General features: G+C 34.8%; 1 protein-coding gene across 1 annotated transcript in view; it reads left to right on the top strand.

Moving 5' to 3' along the window:
- Positions 1–17,329, top strand: part of ADAMTS20 (ADAM metallopeptidase with thrombospondin type 1 motif 20) — a gene marked incomplete at both ends in the record, with an annotated part of 194,289 nt that overhangs the window by 137,668 nt on the left and 39,292 nt on the right. Inside the window, one exon of the mRNA XM_082850890.1 lies at positions 9,402–9,569. Within this exon, the coding sequence (XP_082707016.1) occupies positions 9,402–9,569 (168 nt within the window). The remainder of the gene's footprint in view (positions 1–9,401; positions 9,570–17,329) is intronic.

Raw genomic sequence — 17,329 nt, 5'->3', positions numbered from 1 at the left:
CCCAGTTGTTGTGATTTGTATAAAGACATCAAGAAAAAGTAAATGCACAATAATGGCCCCTAAAGAATTGTTAAAATTAGACAAGAGTTATATTATTCTCATATTGAGAGTAACAGTTTTTTTCCTGATACCATGTAATTGTTAAGATTTATGTTAGTGAGTCAATAAAATCTCTGAACAGGAACCCTTTAGATGAGATTTTACAGAGGAGTCTGAAATGTTCATTACTCCTTTGTAATGCACACACACTATACTATTAGACAGAAAGTTAAAACAATAATCTACAAGCTTTAAACTAATGCCAGTTTTTCCTGAGCAATTTTATTTGCTACAAATAGTGCTTACATTTGAATTAGACTTACATTTACTGTTGCTTCCAGCAAAATAAACCTGAGTTCAGTAACTCATGTTTGCAGGTTTATAGGGATTGTTTATCAAATCTTATTATTGAAGAAAATGAATCCAATAATTGAGTATTTTAGTTATCATATACTGGGGTGATTTTTATCCCAATTTCCTAATATTTATGTGTGGAAAACAGTATATGATAAGTGAAATTTTCTGTATAAAGTACTTGCATGAGTTATTGCAATTTTGCTTCAGGTTTTATATTTGAAAGTGAAAATAATCACAAAATTTTTCCATAGCCATAATTATATTATAGTAAATTATCTTTAAATATTACTTGTAATTGAATTAGCCAGATAAATTATACATGAGATAATTGTGTTGCATTGACTAGCTTAGAACTGTAAGTCCATTTTGTGTGTGTATGTAAATAGATACATATATACCTGTCCCCCAAAATTTTAGAACATGAAATAGAAATCAAAATATTATAATTTTTACAATAATATAAATGTGAAAGTTTACTGGATATGTTTGTTATTAAGCATATATTTCTTTGTCCTTTAAGTTGAGACTCAAACATCTTTGCAAATGAATCTGACTTGAAAAATTTTAAATGTCTAAATTTGCAGATTTTAAATATAATCAGATACAATGCAACTGAATGAAATATTTCAGTAGTACGTATTCTAAAAACCAAATGCTGTCTTGGATTATTAAAGCTGCATAGTCAAAGGGTGTCTGTAACAGGTTAAAAAGGAAATATTTAAACTCCATTAAACTTTAAAACTCTAAGTATACTCTTTCAGGAAATACTATGAATGGGGTCCCTGTTGATAAGATTTAGTATCTTACTCCTTACTGCACATATGCATTGAATTAAAGGAACAGTAGCAGTACTATATTTACAGAGTTGACACTCTACTCTTAATATGCATATTTTTGTCATTTTTTTGCTTCTCTTTAAACAGAGAGATACCCTACTCTACTATACTCTGGCTGTTTAGCTCTAACTACTTTAATGTTTTACTTCTCTAATAGTTTTGGAGCTCAATTTAAAATAGTATTCCACCATTGTAAGGAATGCCCTTAATTACAAAGTATTAATAGTTGTATAAAACTCATAGCTAAGATTTTTCTATAGTGGGGCTTTTCTCTTAGATAGATAGTTATCATTGTCTTCCTGAAATTTAAAAAAACCATGCTGTTCCTGGGGTTTAGATGTAGTCTGTTTGTTTGATTAGCCTCTTTATTTTATTTAGAGAATGTTATAATAGGCTTCTTAAAAATCAGAAAGAAAAAAAGAAACATACATATCCATGAATGCATACACACAATAGTGTTTTATTCCATAGAATATCTAACTTCTAGACTGTTTTGGCCTGAAACTCTATTATTTCCCTTTGTAATATGTCATTTCATAGACAATTTTTTTGTTTCATAAGAGTGTTGTAAAGACATTTAACATAATCACCAAAACATAGTTTAAAAAAATTCTCTGGCAAAATAGCTATGATCAAAAATTTTCCATGAAAAATTTAAAATTTACCTTTACTATAGAAGCATACAACTGTTTAGTTTTGAAAAGTTCAAAACAAAGATAAATAATACATATTCCTATAGTGAGAAATTCATTGATACTTTTGGAATATCCATAAAGACAAAGAAAATGACAACTAATCCTCTCAAATTACTTCCAAGTACATGATTATGTTTTAGCTACTATGATACGTTTGTGTTTAAATCAAAACCTCTCCATTTTTTTTCATTGTAAATTGATGCTTCTTATTCAGTTGCACCTGTCTTGATGGAAAGCATTTCTGGTTTGTAGTGAGAAGGTATATTTGGACTTAGATTTGTAACGTGTAATGATTGCATTTCTGTGAGTTTAGCTCTCCTAAAACAAAAAGACTGTGTGAACCCCTTTGTCACTTGGTAGCAGGTTTTCCTTGGTTGTCTTAGCTAATACCTGTCATACAGTAAGCAATAGGATGGACATGACTCCCAGCCATCCAGTTGTGAGCTTTCACATTTTCAACAGATGACTGTGGACCTTGCTGTCAGGAAACAGAGATAATGTGACATCTAGAAATAAAGTAAAAATTTGTTTCTTCATTAGGTTGTTTGATGACTTAACGATTATGTTTCGAAAAACAACCAGAAGATTCCAAAGATTCTGAAAAGCAAAGTGAAATTGATTAATAGTAACTCACTTATTTTTATTCAGTTTTGTATTTTCTTGTTAGTCACTTTTTGCATAATAACAACATTGGAAAACTAAAATTAAGTCAAATTATGCTATTTCTGATAGCTGAAAAACTAAATGTCATTATTTTTAACTATCCCTGAAATGGTTTGTGATAAACCATAATATAGAATAAAATGTTTACAATGGTATTATCAAATTTTGATAATACTTGTTTAATGTTAAATATTTTCCTTATCAGCAAATGAAGAGGAATGTTAAGGAAGCTGTAGTTTTATTGTTACAAGATACTTTTAGTTGTGACTAATTGACCTTGAACGACTAACTGACCCTGCTGACTTTAAACAATGGGGTCATTGCCAAATTTACTGATTGAAGTCCATTTAGAGAACTGGAAATTATTTAGGCTATATATTGAATTAATTAGGAAATTTTAAATTAAAAACCGAGAATCTATGTGAATTGCTAAGTTTTTCTGTAAAACCTGTGCTTTCACTGATTGGTTGCTTATCTTGATAATCATTAAAAATATTTAATGTAGAACTTACAGTTGATGTTATAGCTCTTTTCTAATATTAAGTGTTTCTAATAATAATTTTCTAATATAAAATGTCAAATATTAGTTTTAGTACTTATTCTTAGAGTTATTTAGCTAAAGTTTACCTGAGGAACATAGAAACAAAAATATACTCCTTCATCCATAGATGACACTATGCAGTGGCAAGTGAAATAGACATTTCTAGCCAAATTTCTAGTCTAGCTACTTTTTTTTTGCCTAGCTACTTTTCTAGTCAAACTTAATTAAAATAGATCCCATGAATAATTAATTCTTACTCTTAACTTTGACTTCACTTGTTTTTCAGTAGACCAAACTTTAGGTTCTTTTCTTTTTTACTCTGGTTTTCAAAGAGGTAGCTAAGGGATCTTTATAGCTAAAATTGAGGCTGACCATTACTATGTAATTTAAGCCTTAAATTTAAAATATACCATCTAAAATCAGCTAAGGTAGCACCAGTGAAATAGTTATTATTTTAGGAGAACTATGGTTCATGGTACAATGGTACAATTATTTCTTCTTTTGAGAAGAAGAATGGTTCATAACACGTTAAATTAGGAACAAGTGATTCTGGGGTTCTTTCTACTTTTCATGATTTCCTGTAATAAGTCTGTTCCCAGTAGAATTTATAGTCTAGCAAGGAAAAGAAACAGGGGAAGAGGTAACCAGGTATTGAGGTATAAAAGCTCTGTAAGAGCCACACCTAATCTAGCCTGGACTGATATCCTCCAGCAGCCAAAGGAGGCTTTGCAGAGGGAATGAGATTTAAAACTCAGCACTGAAAAATATGTAGGGATTGAAATGGAAGAAGAGTGCTGGGACTGGAGGACATGACATGTGCAAATGTCGTGAGCTGGGAATGAGCAGAGTGTTTTCCAGGAAACAATATTCTCTCTCTATGTCATCTTCCCATTTGCTTTTACATTATGGGAGACATTTTCATGGTTGTCCTTCATATAATTAACACTAAGTTTTGCAGGATTCTTTTTATTCTTTATTAATTTTAATATTTTTTACATTTTGCTATAGCATTATAAATTCTTTAGAGTTTTTTAAGTTTGGCCCCTTCTCTCATTTAAAAAATTCCTTTCTCCTTACCTTTACCCAGACATTTATATGAAATAGTTATTCTTTTACTAATATTACGTATGAAAAATAGAGGTTGAGTGAGATTAAAGAACTCACATACAGTTACCCAGTTTGTTGTCAGTAAAAGGCAGTTTATACATGACAAGGGTATAGTGTAACAGTTACTTTTCAGGTCTATTTTATTGTTAATTAGGGTACATACTAATTCTCCCAATATCAGTATGTTTCCCACTACTTTCAGAGAGGATAGAGACCCAATCACCATTACAGTTTATGAAAGTCTAACACACACGCACAAACCCCACAGTTTTCCATTTTCTAGAACTGGAGCTAGGTAAACTTCATTTCCTTGTTTTATTTTGTCTTGCAATTTAAGTTTCTAGAATTAAATTAACAACAAGTTTCTCACAAATTGTCAATTCATTCATTCTTCTATGGTATCCTTATATGCAAACAAAGCAATAATCCACACTTCCAATATCAGAAGTAATCATTCTGTAATTATGTACAACTTCATTTGAAAAATGAGAATAGACTTGTTCCAAAGTTAATCATGTGAAAATGGACTCATTAATTCCAACTGTCCATCTTGAGATTGAATGTGCCAGTCAACCTGCACGGTTCTGGATATTCTATTCTATTTTTAGGGCCTGCAAATCCTACATTTGCTTTGAATGCCCTTTTTTCCTTAAATAGGCACGTGTCTTCACCTAATTTATAAGAATAGTCAATTCAGATTACTTATATTTAATGTCACCACTTCCTATAGCTATTGCTCCCTAGTATTCATGGAAAAATCTCAGAAAGAGTTAGTAAGACTGTCAACTAAGGATGACAGAGATGATTTTAAAGAAAAAAAAACTTTGACGAAAATGCTGGAAATAAATTTTGCAGTTAATCAAAAAATGGTACAGATGAACCAGTTTGCAAGGCAGAAATAGAGACACAGTTATAGAGAATAAACATATGGACACCAAGGGGGGAAAGAGGGATGGGGTGGTGGTGGTGGTGGTGGGATGAATTGGGAGATTGGGATTGACATGCATACACTGGTATGTGTAAAACAGTTGAATAAGAACCTGCTATGTAAAAAATAAAATAAAGTTCAAAAAAATTATACAGTTAATAAAACCTCAAGGGAATAGGATGGTATTAGGGATATAAAAAAGAGAAAAACAAAAATGAAAAGAATTACTGGGGTCCCAGAGCAAAGAATGACCATGTTTGTGTTTTTCTACCAAATAAGCTATTTTGTGGAAACTTTACAACTCAGAATGTATTGTGGTTTGAGAGAAGGAAGGTAACATTTCACTAGTTATTTACTCTATGACTGCTTCGTTCCAACCAAAACATAATTCTTTGCATAATGTGTTCTCTTTTACTTAAATGCCCACATGGAATTCATCAGACATGATAAAATAATGTACTTATTCCTTTTCAGATCTTGGGGAAAGAGAGTGCTACTTTAAAAGTGTAACGAAAGCATAATTTACTTTGCAATTCTTTGATTTTATACATTTTGTCTATCTTTCCTAGAAGACTTTGAGTTTAATATCCAATAAATATATTTCATGGAAAAGTAAACTGTTTTAATAAATTATTTTAGAGTTTAATAAAAACAAATAACTGCTTGCACCAAGAATCAACGTCAATTAATCAGCTGATATTTATCGTACCTTCCACTTTGTGGGTGACGTGGGTGATCTAAAAGGTCCTTGACCTCTAGAAGTTTGGATAAAGTATGTGACAAAAATAGAAAATGATGAAGTGCCAAAAACAGAGACAGAAGAGTTCAGAGAAGTGAAAGATTGATATGTATTCACCTTAGACATGGGATGGACTTAGAGCCTTAAGGATAAGTACTATTTAGAAAGCACCAGGGCAAGTGATTAGTCGAAGTAAAAGGGAATAATATGAATCAGGTACTGTGGTGAGTGAAAATGTCACCCTAAAGAGAAAGTAATTATGTTATACGTTAGTAGAGCAAAGGTTGCGTGTTGAAAAGAAACAGAATATTGTGCTAGAAAGGGATGTTGACTGAAATTTGGTGAAATAAGAAAGCAGGGAAGAGGTTTGTTTTCGTATTGTATTAAGGACAACAGAGATTCATTGTCAGCTCTTGAAAAAAATAAAGAAGCAATATGTTTAAAATTATGTTTAACACTAGTCTTGGTTACAGATTAGAATAACAAAGAAGAGAAAGAATAAAAGGTGACTTCCAGTTAGATGAGGAGAGGCTATTCAGTTTTGTGAGAAACAGTCCTCACTTTGGTAGTGAACTGTAATGTCCCAGTTTACATTCCACTCACAAATGTTGCTTATAGAGGAAATGCATTGTTCAATTCTGAAGTAGAATCTTTAATGTCTCTTCTTTTGTTAGTTTCATAAATGAATTGGTCATTCTTATCAGAAATATCAACAATTTACTGCATGTTTACTGCATGATTCTTGGATTCTTGGCACTGATAAAAGAACTATGAGAATTTTGCAAAACAGAGACACATGGGCATTAGATAAGGCACATCAAACAAATATACAAGACCATCTGTCTTTGTCCATCAACAAAACTACATCTTCAAGACTGAGTTTAAATATCACCTCTCCCTGAGTGCTTACCAAATATCCCATAAAGAAATGACTATTTTTCACTATTTTCTTAATTCAATAATATTTTTATTGTATTATCTTAATGGTTTTTACTGTCTTGTATTTTTATTCTGATTTTTATTGAATTTAATATTATTTAAGATGTACTCTGGCATTATTCATTTAATAGATGGTGTCATTTAGATTATAAGCACTTTGAGGATAAGTCAAGGCAAAAGATGGTTAATGAATCTACATTTATATGCTACTCTTGGTATATGGCAGAAACTCAATAATATTCATAGAGTAAATAAAATAGTAAACATTTTTCCATCTTCCATAAGTACTACTGGGCTCATATCATGAGTATTCACAATAATGATTACTTTTTACAAGGGACTGTCAGGGAGAGTAATAAATCCTCCTTTGTTCAAAAAGTCACAGTTTAAAAGTTAGAAAAAATACACAACCAAGGAGAAAAACATTCTTGTATGTGTGAACATGCATGTATACTCCCAGATAATATACACCTGGTACTCAATAGTATGTGATTTTTTAGTATAAACTATGTTATACTCTTTGAAAAATAAACAATGTAGTCAAGAAACAGGCAGGGAAGTGCCCAAGATAAGAGACCAAGAGGAGTACAGCATAAAGGTAGATCTGAAAGGGAAGGTCAGTAGTAGGAAAGATGAGACCGGGCACATTCAGAATGAAACAATGCCATTTGCAGCAACATGGATGGACCTAGAGATTATCATATTAAGTGAAGTAAGCCAGACAAAGAAAAATATCATATAGTATTGCTTATATGTGGAATCTGAAAAAAAAAGATACAAATGAACTTATTTCCAAAAAGAAATAGACTCACAGACATAGAAAACAAATTTATGGTTACCAAAGGGGGAAGTGGGGGGACGGATAAATTAGGAAGCTGCGATTAATGTTTACATACTACTATATATAACATAGATAACCAACAGGACCTACTGTATAGCCCAGGGAACTATACTCAATATTTTGTAATATCCTATAAGGGAAAAGAATATGAAAAAGAAAATATATATACATACATATATGTCTCTCTCTCTCTCTCTCTCTCTCTCTCTCTCTCTATATATATATATATATATATATATATATATATCTGAATTGCTGTGCTATAAACCTGAAGCTAACACAGTATTGTAAATCAACTACACTTCAATACAAAAATAAAAAAAATAGCAGGAAAGAATGTACATGTAATACAGTTTATCAAGACCCGTTAACAATTCACACTGAATTAAAGTGTGTTCTAAGTGGCATGTAAAGCTGTAGGTGTTAACAGGAAGAGAACATCTCAGATATGGTAATGTCTTAATAATCAAGGCACCAAGTTAAACTAATTCCCCACACAAATGGGATATAGTATTGCAGATAACATATAAAGGTAAATTATCCCCAAACTATTCATTTTTTTAATTTAAAATATTTTAAACATCTAATACTCTATATTAGTCACTCTTTGAACTCATAATATACATAAAATGCATAATATATTATCTAATGTTCTCAGAACTCAGTATATGTTTCTAAATGAAACCATATGTAACCAGCTGTCTCAGAGGAATGAGAGGAGTTATCTGGAATCCGTGTCTTCTTTGCTTAACTTTTCGCTGGTACATATATCATGCTGAAAATTGTCAACATCCTCAGAGTATATGAAGGAAAATGGTAGAAGAGGAAGCTAATATTCACCGAAGATGTACCCTATGTAAAAGGACTGGATTAGATATCTCATTTTCTTTATCTCATGTTAATCTTCATAATAAACCAGTAATATTGGTGTCATTATCATCACTTTATAATGAAACTGAGGTTTGGCCAGGGGATGAAATATACTTAAAGTCACCCAAATAGTAAGTGGCAGAGCTGGTATTCAATGCCAGAGCCCAAGCCCTTCCTCTCCTCTGCACTGGAATTGCTCATAAAATGGCAACTGGCTGAAAAAGGAAGTCTGATCACTGTTTTACATATATCCTTACAGAGATTTTAGGTAGTTTGTTTTTCACTAAATATTTTGGAGGGTTGATGATGGGGACATACAGTTGCCAGATGGAAGTGAAAAACAAACCTGAACTGAATTGTGCTTTAAAAAATTAATTTTATACTTTCTCATAGTTTCCTACATTGAGAGATTTTTGTTTTGTTTTGTTTTTGACATCCAAAGCACAGTTTGCACTATGGCAAGACATATGGGGTTAAAAATTGAATAGGTGGCGACCATACAAAATCGAAAGCAAGTTTTATTGAAATATGTGTGATAACAGGAGTTAGCTGCAGATAGTCTTTAACCTCAAAAGATCTAAAGCATTTATGTGCCAGAAGAGTGCTTGGTATATGGTAGACAATCAATACTTTTTTGAAGAATAAATGGATACCATATCATATCAATATCAGTGATGGTCGAGGGCAGATTGGCAAATTTTAAATTCTCTCATTAGAAATATCAAAGTATATCTTGATGAAATATCAAAGTGATGATGTTTTGGTTGCTTCATTTTACACTTCTTGCAGATAAACTTTAATTAGTAAAGATAAAATGAATCAAGTGCATTCATATTTATTTTCCAGTGCTCAGCTCCTTGTGGTAAAGGTTTAAAGTACCGTGAGGTGATTTGCGTTGACCAATTCCATGGGAAATTAGAAGAAAAATATTGCAGTCATCTACAGAAACCTCGAACTCATAAAGCTTGTAGATCTGTCAGATGCCCTTCATGGAAAGCCAAAAAATGGAATGAGGTATGTAAGACGTTTTATGATTATATATGTATTTTTGCATTAACAGAGAAAATCTTAATTCATTCTGTATGCTTTCAATAACCTTGAAAGTTTTACTCTACTAAATGTGTTTTATTCTATTACACAATTTTTTTGCACTATGCTCTGAATTAATATTGTACAGTGTTAACACGTTTGCTAAGTTCATAGCTTAATAACAAATTAGTCTTTTTTTTTTTAAACATCTTTATTGGGGTATAATTGCTTTACAATGGTGTGTTAGTTTCTGCTTTATAACAAAGTGAATCAGTTATACATATACATATGTTCCCATATCTCTTCCCTCTTGCGTCTCCCTCCCTCCCACCCTCCCTATCCCACCCCTCCAGGCAGTCACAAAGCACCGAGCCATTATCCCTGTGCCATGCGGCTGCTTCCCACTAGCTATCTACCTTAAGTTTGTTAGTGTGTATATGTCCATGACTCTCTCTCGCCCTGTCACAGCTCACCCTTCCCCCTCCCCATATCCTCAAGTCCGTTCTCCAGTAGGTCTGTGTCTTTATTCCTGTCTTACCCCTAGGTTCTTCATGACATTTTTTTTTCTTCTTAAATTCCATATATATGTGTTAGCATATGGTATTTGTCTTTTTCTTTCTGACTTACTTCACTCTGTGTGACAGACTCTAGGTCTATCCACCTCATTACAAATAGCTCAATTTCGTTTCTTTTTATGGCTGAGTAATATTCCATTGTATATATGTGCCACATCTTCTTTATCCATTCATCCGATGATGGACACTTAGGTTGTTTCCATCTCCGGGCTATTGTAAATAGAGCTGCAATGAACATTTTGGTACATGACTCTTTTTGAATTTTGGTTTTCTCAGGGTATATGCCCAGTAGTAGGATTGCTGGATCATATGGTAGTTCTATTTGTAGTTTTTCAAGGAACCTCCATACTGTTCTCCATAGTGGCTGAACCAATTCACATTCCCACCAGCAGTGCAAGATTGTTCCCTTTTCTCCACACCCTCTCCAGCATTTATTGTTTCTAGATTTTTTGATGATGGCCATTCTGACTGGTGTGAGATGATATCTCATTGTAATTTTGATTTGCATTTCTCTAATGATTAATGATGTTGAGCATTCTTTCATGTGTTTGTTGGCAGTCTGTATATCTTCTTTGGAGAAATGTCTATTTAGGTCTTCTGCCCATTTTTGGATTGGGTTGTTTGTTTTCTTGTTATTGAGCTGCATGAGCTGCTTGTAAATTTTGGAGATTAATCCTTTGTCAGTTGCTTCATTTGCAAATATTTTCTCCCATTCAGAGGGGTGTCTTTTGGTCTTGTTTATGGTTTCCTTTGCTGTGCAAAAGCTTTGAAGTTTCATTAGGTTCCATTTGTTTATTTTTGTTTTTATTTCCATTACTCTAGGAGGTGGGTCAGAAAGGATCTTGCTGTGATTTATGTCATAGAGTGTTCTGCTTATGTTTTCCTCTAAGAGTTTGAGAGTTTCTGGCCTTACATTTAGGTCTTTAATCCATTTTGAGCTTATTTTTGTGTATGGTGTTAGGGAGTGTTCTAATCTCATACTTTTACATGTACCTGTCCAGTTTTCCCAGCACCACTTATTAAAGAGGCTGTCCTTTCTCCACTGTACATTCCTGCCACTTTTATCAAAGATAAGGTGTCCATATGTGCGTGGGTTTATCTCTGGGCTTTCTATCCTGTTCCATTGATCTATCTTTCTGTTTTTGTGCCAGTACCATACTGTCTTGATTACTGTAGCTTTGTAGTATAGTCTGAAGTCAGGGAGCCTGATTCCTCCAGCTCCTTTTTTCGTTCTCAAGATTGCTTTGACTATTCGGGGTCTTTTGTGTCTCCATACAAATTGCGAATTTTTTTGTTCTAGTTCTGTGAAAAATGCCAGTCGTAGTTTGATAGGGATTGCATTGACTCTATAGATTGCTTTGGGTAGTAGGGTCATTTTCACAATGTTGATTCTTCCAATCCAAGAACATGGTATATCTCTCCATCTATTTGTATCATCTTTAATTTCTTTCATCAGTGTCTTATAGTTTTCTGCATACAGGTCTTTTGTCTCCTTAGGTAGGTTTATTCCTAGATATTTTATTCTTTTTGTTGCAATGGTAAATGGGAGTGCTTTCTTGATTTCACTTTCAGATTTTTCATCATTAGTATATAGGAATGCCAGAGATTTCTGTGCATTAATTTTGTATCCTGCTACTTTACCAAATTCATTGATTAGCTCTAGTAGTTTTCTGGTAGCATCTTTAGGATTCTCTATGTATAGTATCATGTCATCTGCAAACAGTGACAGCTTTACTTCTTCTTTTCTGATTTGGATTCCTTTTATTTCCTTTTCTTCTCTGATTGCTGTGGCTATAACTTCCAAAACTATGTTGAATAAGAGTGATGAGAGTGGGCAACCTTGTCTTGTTCCTGATCTTAGTGGAAATGCTTTCAGTTTTTCACCATTGAGGATGATGCTGGCTGTGGGCTTGTCATATATGGCCTTTATTATGTTGAGGGAAGTTCCCTCTATGCCTACTTTCTGCAGGGTTTTTATGATAAATGGGTGTTGAATTTTGTCAAAAGCTTTCTCTGCATCTATTGAGATGATCATATGGTTTTTCTCCTTCAATTTGTTAATATGGTATATCACATTGATAGATTTGCGTATATTGAAGAATCCTTGCATTCCTGGAATAAACCCCACTTGATCATGGTGTGTGATCCTTTTAATGTGCTGTTGGATTCTGTTTGCTAGTACTTTGTTGAGGATTTTTGCATCTATGTTCATCAGTGATATTGGCCTGTAGTTTTCTTTCTTTGTGACATCCTTGTCTGGTTTTGGTATCAGGGTGATGGTGGCCTTGTAGAATGAGTTTGGGAGTGTTCCTCCCTCTGCTATATTTTGGAAGAGTTTGAGAAGGATAGGTGTTAGCTCTTCTCTAAATGTTTGATAGAATTCGCCTGTGAAGCCATCTGGTCCTGGGCTTTTGTTTGTTGGAAGATTTTTAATCACAGTTTCAATTTCAGTGCTTGTGATTGGTCTGTTCATATTTTCTATTTCTTCCTGGTTCAGTCTCAGAAGGTTGTGCTTTTCTAAGAATTCGTCCATTTCTTCCAGATTGTCCATTTTATTGGCATAGAGTTGCTTGTATTAATCGCTCATGATCTTTTTCATTTCTGCAGTGTCAGTTGTTACTTCTCCTTTTTCATTTCTAATTCTATTGATTTGAGTCTTCTCCCTTTTTTTCTTGATGAGTCTGGCTGGTGGTTTATCTATTTTGTTTATCTTCTCAAAGAACCAGCTTTTAGTTTTACTGATCTTTGCTATTGTTTCCTTCATTTCTTTTTCATTTATTTCTGATCTGATTTTTATGATTTCTTTCCTTCTGCTAGCTTTGGGGTTTTTTTGTTCTTCTTTCTCTAATTGCTTGAGGTGCAAGGTTAGGTTGTTTATTCGAGATGTTTCCTGCTTCTTAAGGTGGGCTTGTATTGCTATAAACTTCCCCCTTAGAACTGCTTTTGCTGCATCCCATAGGTTTTGGGTCGTTGTGTCTCCATTGTCATTTGTTTCTAGGTATTTTTTAATTTCCTCTTTGATTTCTTCAGTGATCACTTCGTTATTAAGTAGTGTATTGTTTAGCCTCCATGTGTTTGTATTTTTTACAAATCTTTTCCTGTAATTGATATCTAGTCTCATGGTGTTGTGGTCGGAAAAGATACTTGATACAATTTCAGTTTTCTTAAATTACCAAGGCTTGATTTGTGACCCAAGATATGATCTATCCTGGAGAATGTTCCATGAACACTTGAGAAAAAGGTGTATTCTGTTGTTTTTGGATGGAGTGTCCTATAAATATCAATTAAGTCCATCTTGTTTAATGTATCATTTAAAGCTTGTGTTTCCTTATTGATTTTCATTTTGGATGATCTGTCCATTGGTGAAAGTGGAGTGTTAAAGTCCCCTACTATGAATGTGTTACTGTCAATTTCCCCTTTTATGGCTGTTAGTATTTGCCTTATGTATTGAGGTGCTCCTATGTTGGGTGCATAAATATTTACAATTGTTATAACTTCTTCTTGGATCGATCCCTTGATCATTATGTAGTGTCCTTCATTGTCTCTTCTAATAGTCCTAATTTTAAAGTCTATTTTGTCTGATATGAGAATTTCTACTCCAGCTTTCTTTTGGTTTCCAGTTGCATGGAATATCTTTTTCCATCCCCTTACTTTCAGTCTGTATGTGTCTCTAGGTCTGAAGTGGGTCTCTTGTAGACAGCATATATAAGGGTCTTGTTTTTTTATCCATTCTGTGTCTTTTGGTGGGAGCATTTAGTCCATTTACATTTAAGGTAATTATCGATATGTATGTTCCTATTCCCATTTTCTAAATTGTTTTGGGTTCGTTATTATAGGTCTTTTCCTTCTCTTGTGTTTCTTGCCTAGAGAAGTTCCTTTGGCATTTGTTGTAAAGCTGGTTTGGTGGTGCTGAACTCTCTCAGCTTTTGCTTGTCGGTAAAGGTTTTAATTTCTCCATCAAATCTGAATGAGATCCTTGCTGAGTAGAGTAGTCTTGGTTGCAGGTTTTTCTCCTTCATCACTTTCAGTATGTCCTGCCACTCCCTTCTGGCTTGTAGGGTTTCTGCTGAGAGATCAGCTGTTAACCTTATGAGGATTCCCTTGTGTGTTTTTTGTTGTTTTTCCCTTGCTGCTTTTAATATGCTTTCTTTGTATTTAATTTTTGACAGTTTAATATGTGTCTTGGCATATTTCTCCTTGGATTTACCCTGTATGGGCCTCTCTGTGCTTCCTGGTCTTGATTAACTATTTCCTTTCCCACATTAGGGAAGTTTTCAACTATAGTCTCTTCAAATATTTTCTCAGTCCCTTTCTTTTTCTCTTCTTCTTCTGGAACCCCTATAATTCAAATGTTGGTGCGTTTAATGTTGTCCCAGAGGTCTCTGAGACTGTCCTCAGTTCTTGTCATTCTTTTTTCTTTATTCTGCTCTGCAGTAGTTATTTCCACTATTTTATCTTCCAGGTCACTTATCCGTTCTTCTGCCTCAGTTATTCTGTTATTGATCCCATCTAGAGTACTTTTAATTACTTTTATTCTGTTGTTCATCATTGCTTGTTTCATCTTTATTTCTTCTAGGTCCTTGTTAACTGTTTCTTGCATTTTGTCCATTCTATTTCCAAGATTTTGGATCATCCGTACTATCATTATTCTGAATTCTTTTTCAGGTAGATTGCCTATTTCCTCTTCATTTGTTAGGTCTGGTGCATTTTTATCTTGCTCCTTCATCTGCTGTGTGTTTTTCTGTCTTCTCATTTTGCTTATCTTACTGTGTTTGGGGTCTCCTTTTTGCAGGCTGCAGGTTCGTAGTTCCCGCTGTTTTTGATGTCTGTTTCCAGTGGCTAAGGTTGGTTCAGTGGGTTGTGTAGGCTTCCTGGTGGAGGGGACTAGTGCCTGTGTTGTGGTGGATGAGGCTGGATCTTGGCTCTCTAGTGGGCAGGTTCACGTCTGGTGGTGTGTTTTGGGGTGTCTGTGGCCTTATTATGATTTTAGGCAGCCTCTCTGCTAATGGGTGGGGTTGTGTTCCTGTTTTGCTAGTTGTTTAGCATAGGATGTCCAGCACTGTAGCTTGCTGGTCGTTGAGTGAAGCTGGGTGCTGGTGTTAAGATGGAGGTCTCTGGGAGATTTTCGCCGTTTGATATTATGTGGAGCTGGGACGTCTCTTGTTGCCCAGTGTCCTGAAGTTGGCTCTCCCACCTCAGAGGCAGAGCCCTGACTTCTGGCTGGAGCACCAAGAGCCTTTCATCCACACGGCTCCTCAATTTGGGATGAATCATTGTCTATTCATGTATTCCACAGATGCAGGGTACATCAAGTTGATTGTGGAGCTTTAATCTGCTGTTTCTGAGGCTGCTCAACAAATTAGTCTTTTGATTTTTTTTTTTTTTTGTGGTTGTAAACTTTACAAGAAATTCTGTTACTGAATACTAGGGAGGCTACTGATGATTATAATATTATTCCAGGTGACCCAACAGTAAAATATACCTGATGAGGTGTTTAGTAACTGTCTTGCTTCCACACTAAAGTCTTGTATTTGAGCTGAGTTTGCAACTTGGAAAAGGGACTGGTAAGTTCCAGATGGATCATAATTGGAGATGGTTTAAGAGTCAGGGAAATGACAGAACTAGGGAGCCCAGCTGGTCTAAGGCCAGAGAGTGGACACGCTTGGAAGGACTCAGCAAAGATGAAGCTGCTGCGGAGATGAGACCAAGGCTGAAAACTCAGTTTATAAAAGAATGGTGATGGATACTTGCTCTGGCACACTCAGGGAAGTAAGCTCCATATCTAAACTGGGAAAGCCATATATTTGAATGTGATTGTCCAGCAAAGACCAGCCTGGGAAATATTAAGGAGGAAAAAGCCATAAATGAAGCCAGAAATGATAACTAGAATAATTTCCTGAGGCCTGATTTCAGTGGGGCTAGGCTTTCAGCAAAGCTATCTGGCTGCTGTCAGCAGTATCTCAGGATACTTATCCGTGTCTTAGAAGAGCTAGTCCTACGATGGGAAAAAGAACTCATCTTCTGCTGATGGAACTTCCTTGTCTCTGTCTGATGCTGGAGCTATGTTAGGAAGGTAGGGGTTCAGACAGGAGCTAGAAGTGGGGTTTCCCTGGGCCTCTAAGTTTTCATCCTTCACTCCGTGAGATCAGATCCTTGGTGGCAGAGCACCAGCTTTTAAAGTGACAGTGTCAGCGCATTATTATTTTTGAATAAAAAGCTCCCAAATTGAGTGAGCATCTCAGGTTTCTGTGTAGAAGAGTTAGCCTCTGTCAAGTGTTAGTGTGTTGAGAATTGTGGTTCATCTTTGACTGAAAACTAGGGGCAAACATGTCTCTGTTTTTCTTCTCAAAACAAAACATATATATCTGAGCACTTACTTCTACCCTGAATTTTGGTACAGTAAATAAAATTAATTTTGTGGTTTAGCAGAGACCATTATTTAAAAGATATCCCATTAACCTGTTTTATTTAGTGAATGCCACTACTACCTACTAAGTCGTTCAAAACAGAAACACTGGGTCCATCCTGTCTCCCTTGACCCCTCAGTTAGTTATCCCCTAGCTTCTCTCAATGACAGCAGGCAGGAGACGCTGGTGGTTGGGACTGGAAGCGGGAGAGACTCTGCTTTTTGGCCACCAGCATCCCTTTTGATCCCCAGGATTCTTTTGCTGCCTTGCAGCTGCTGCAGCTGCTGTGGTTGTTATTCATGAGGGACACTTCCTGACCCTTGACCTCCAGCTCCACAACAGTGAATCAATCATGGGTGCTAACAACTTGTCCTTGGCTTGCCACCAACTCTGAAATTATATAAGATTCACTAAAGGGATGTATTTCAGGGGTTTCTAAGATACAGATATGAATATGTAAAGACTATAAAAAACACAGATGCTTTTGTACAGCGTCGGATTTTTTTCTTTGAATTGGTTTTCCTTGTCATAGAAATTAGCTTCATACACCCACACGGTCCCCAAAACTCTGCCAGAAACAAATGACCACTAGTAAAGTTGCTGGCTTTGATTTATTCTATAAAAAGTACCCACATGAAGTTAACAATTGCAGGCTGTCAGTGAGCTGCATATAATAATATATTCAACAGAAGTGTAATTTCAGAGGTAGTTACAGGATAATCACTGGTTGCTACTTTGTTCCAACTGCATAAATTGTAAAATT

The sequence above is a fragment of the Leucopleurus acutus genome (genome assembly GCF_964270905.1).
Source record: "Leucopleurus acutus genome assembly, chromosome: 11".
Classification (NCBI taxonomy): domain Eukaryota; kingdom Metazoa; phylum Chordata; class Mammalia; order Artiodactyla; family Delphinidae; genus Leucopleurus; species Leucopleurus acutus.
This window is presented reverse-complemented; position numbering and strand designations above follow the sequence as displayed.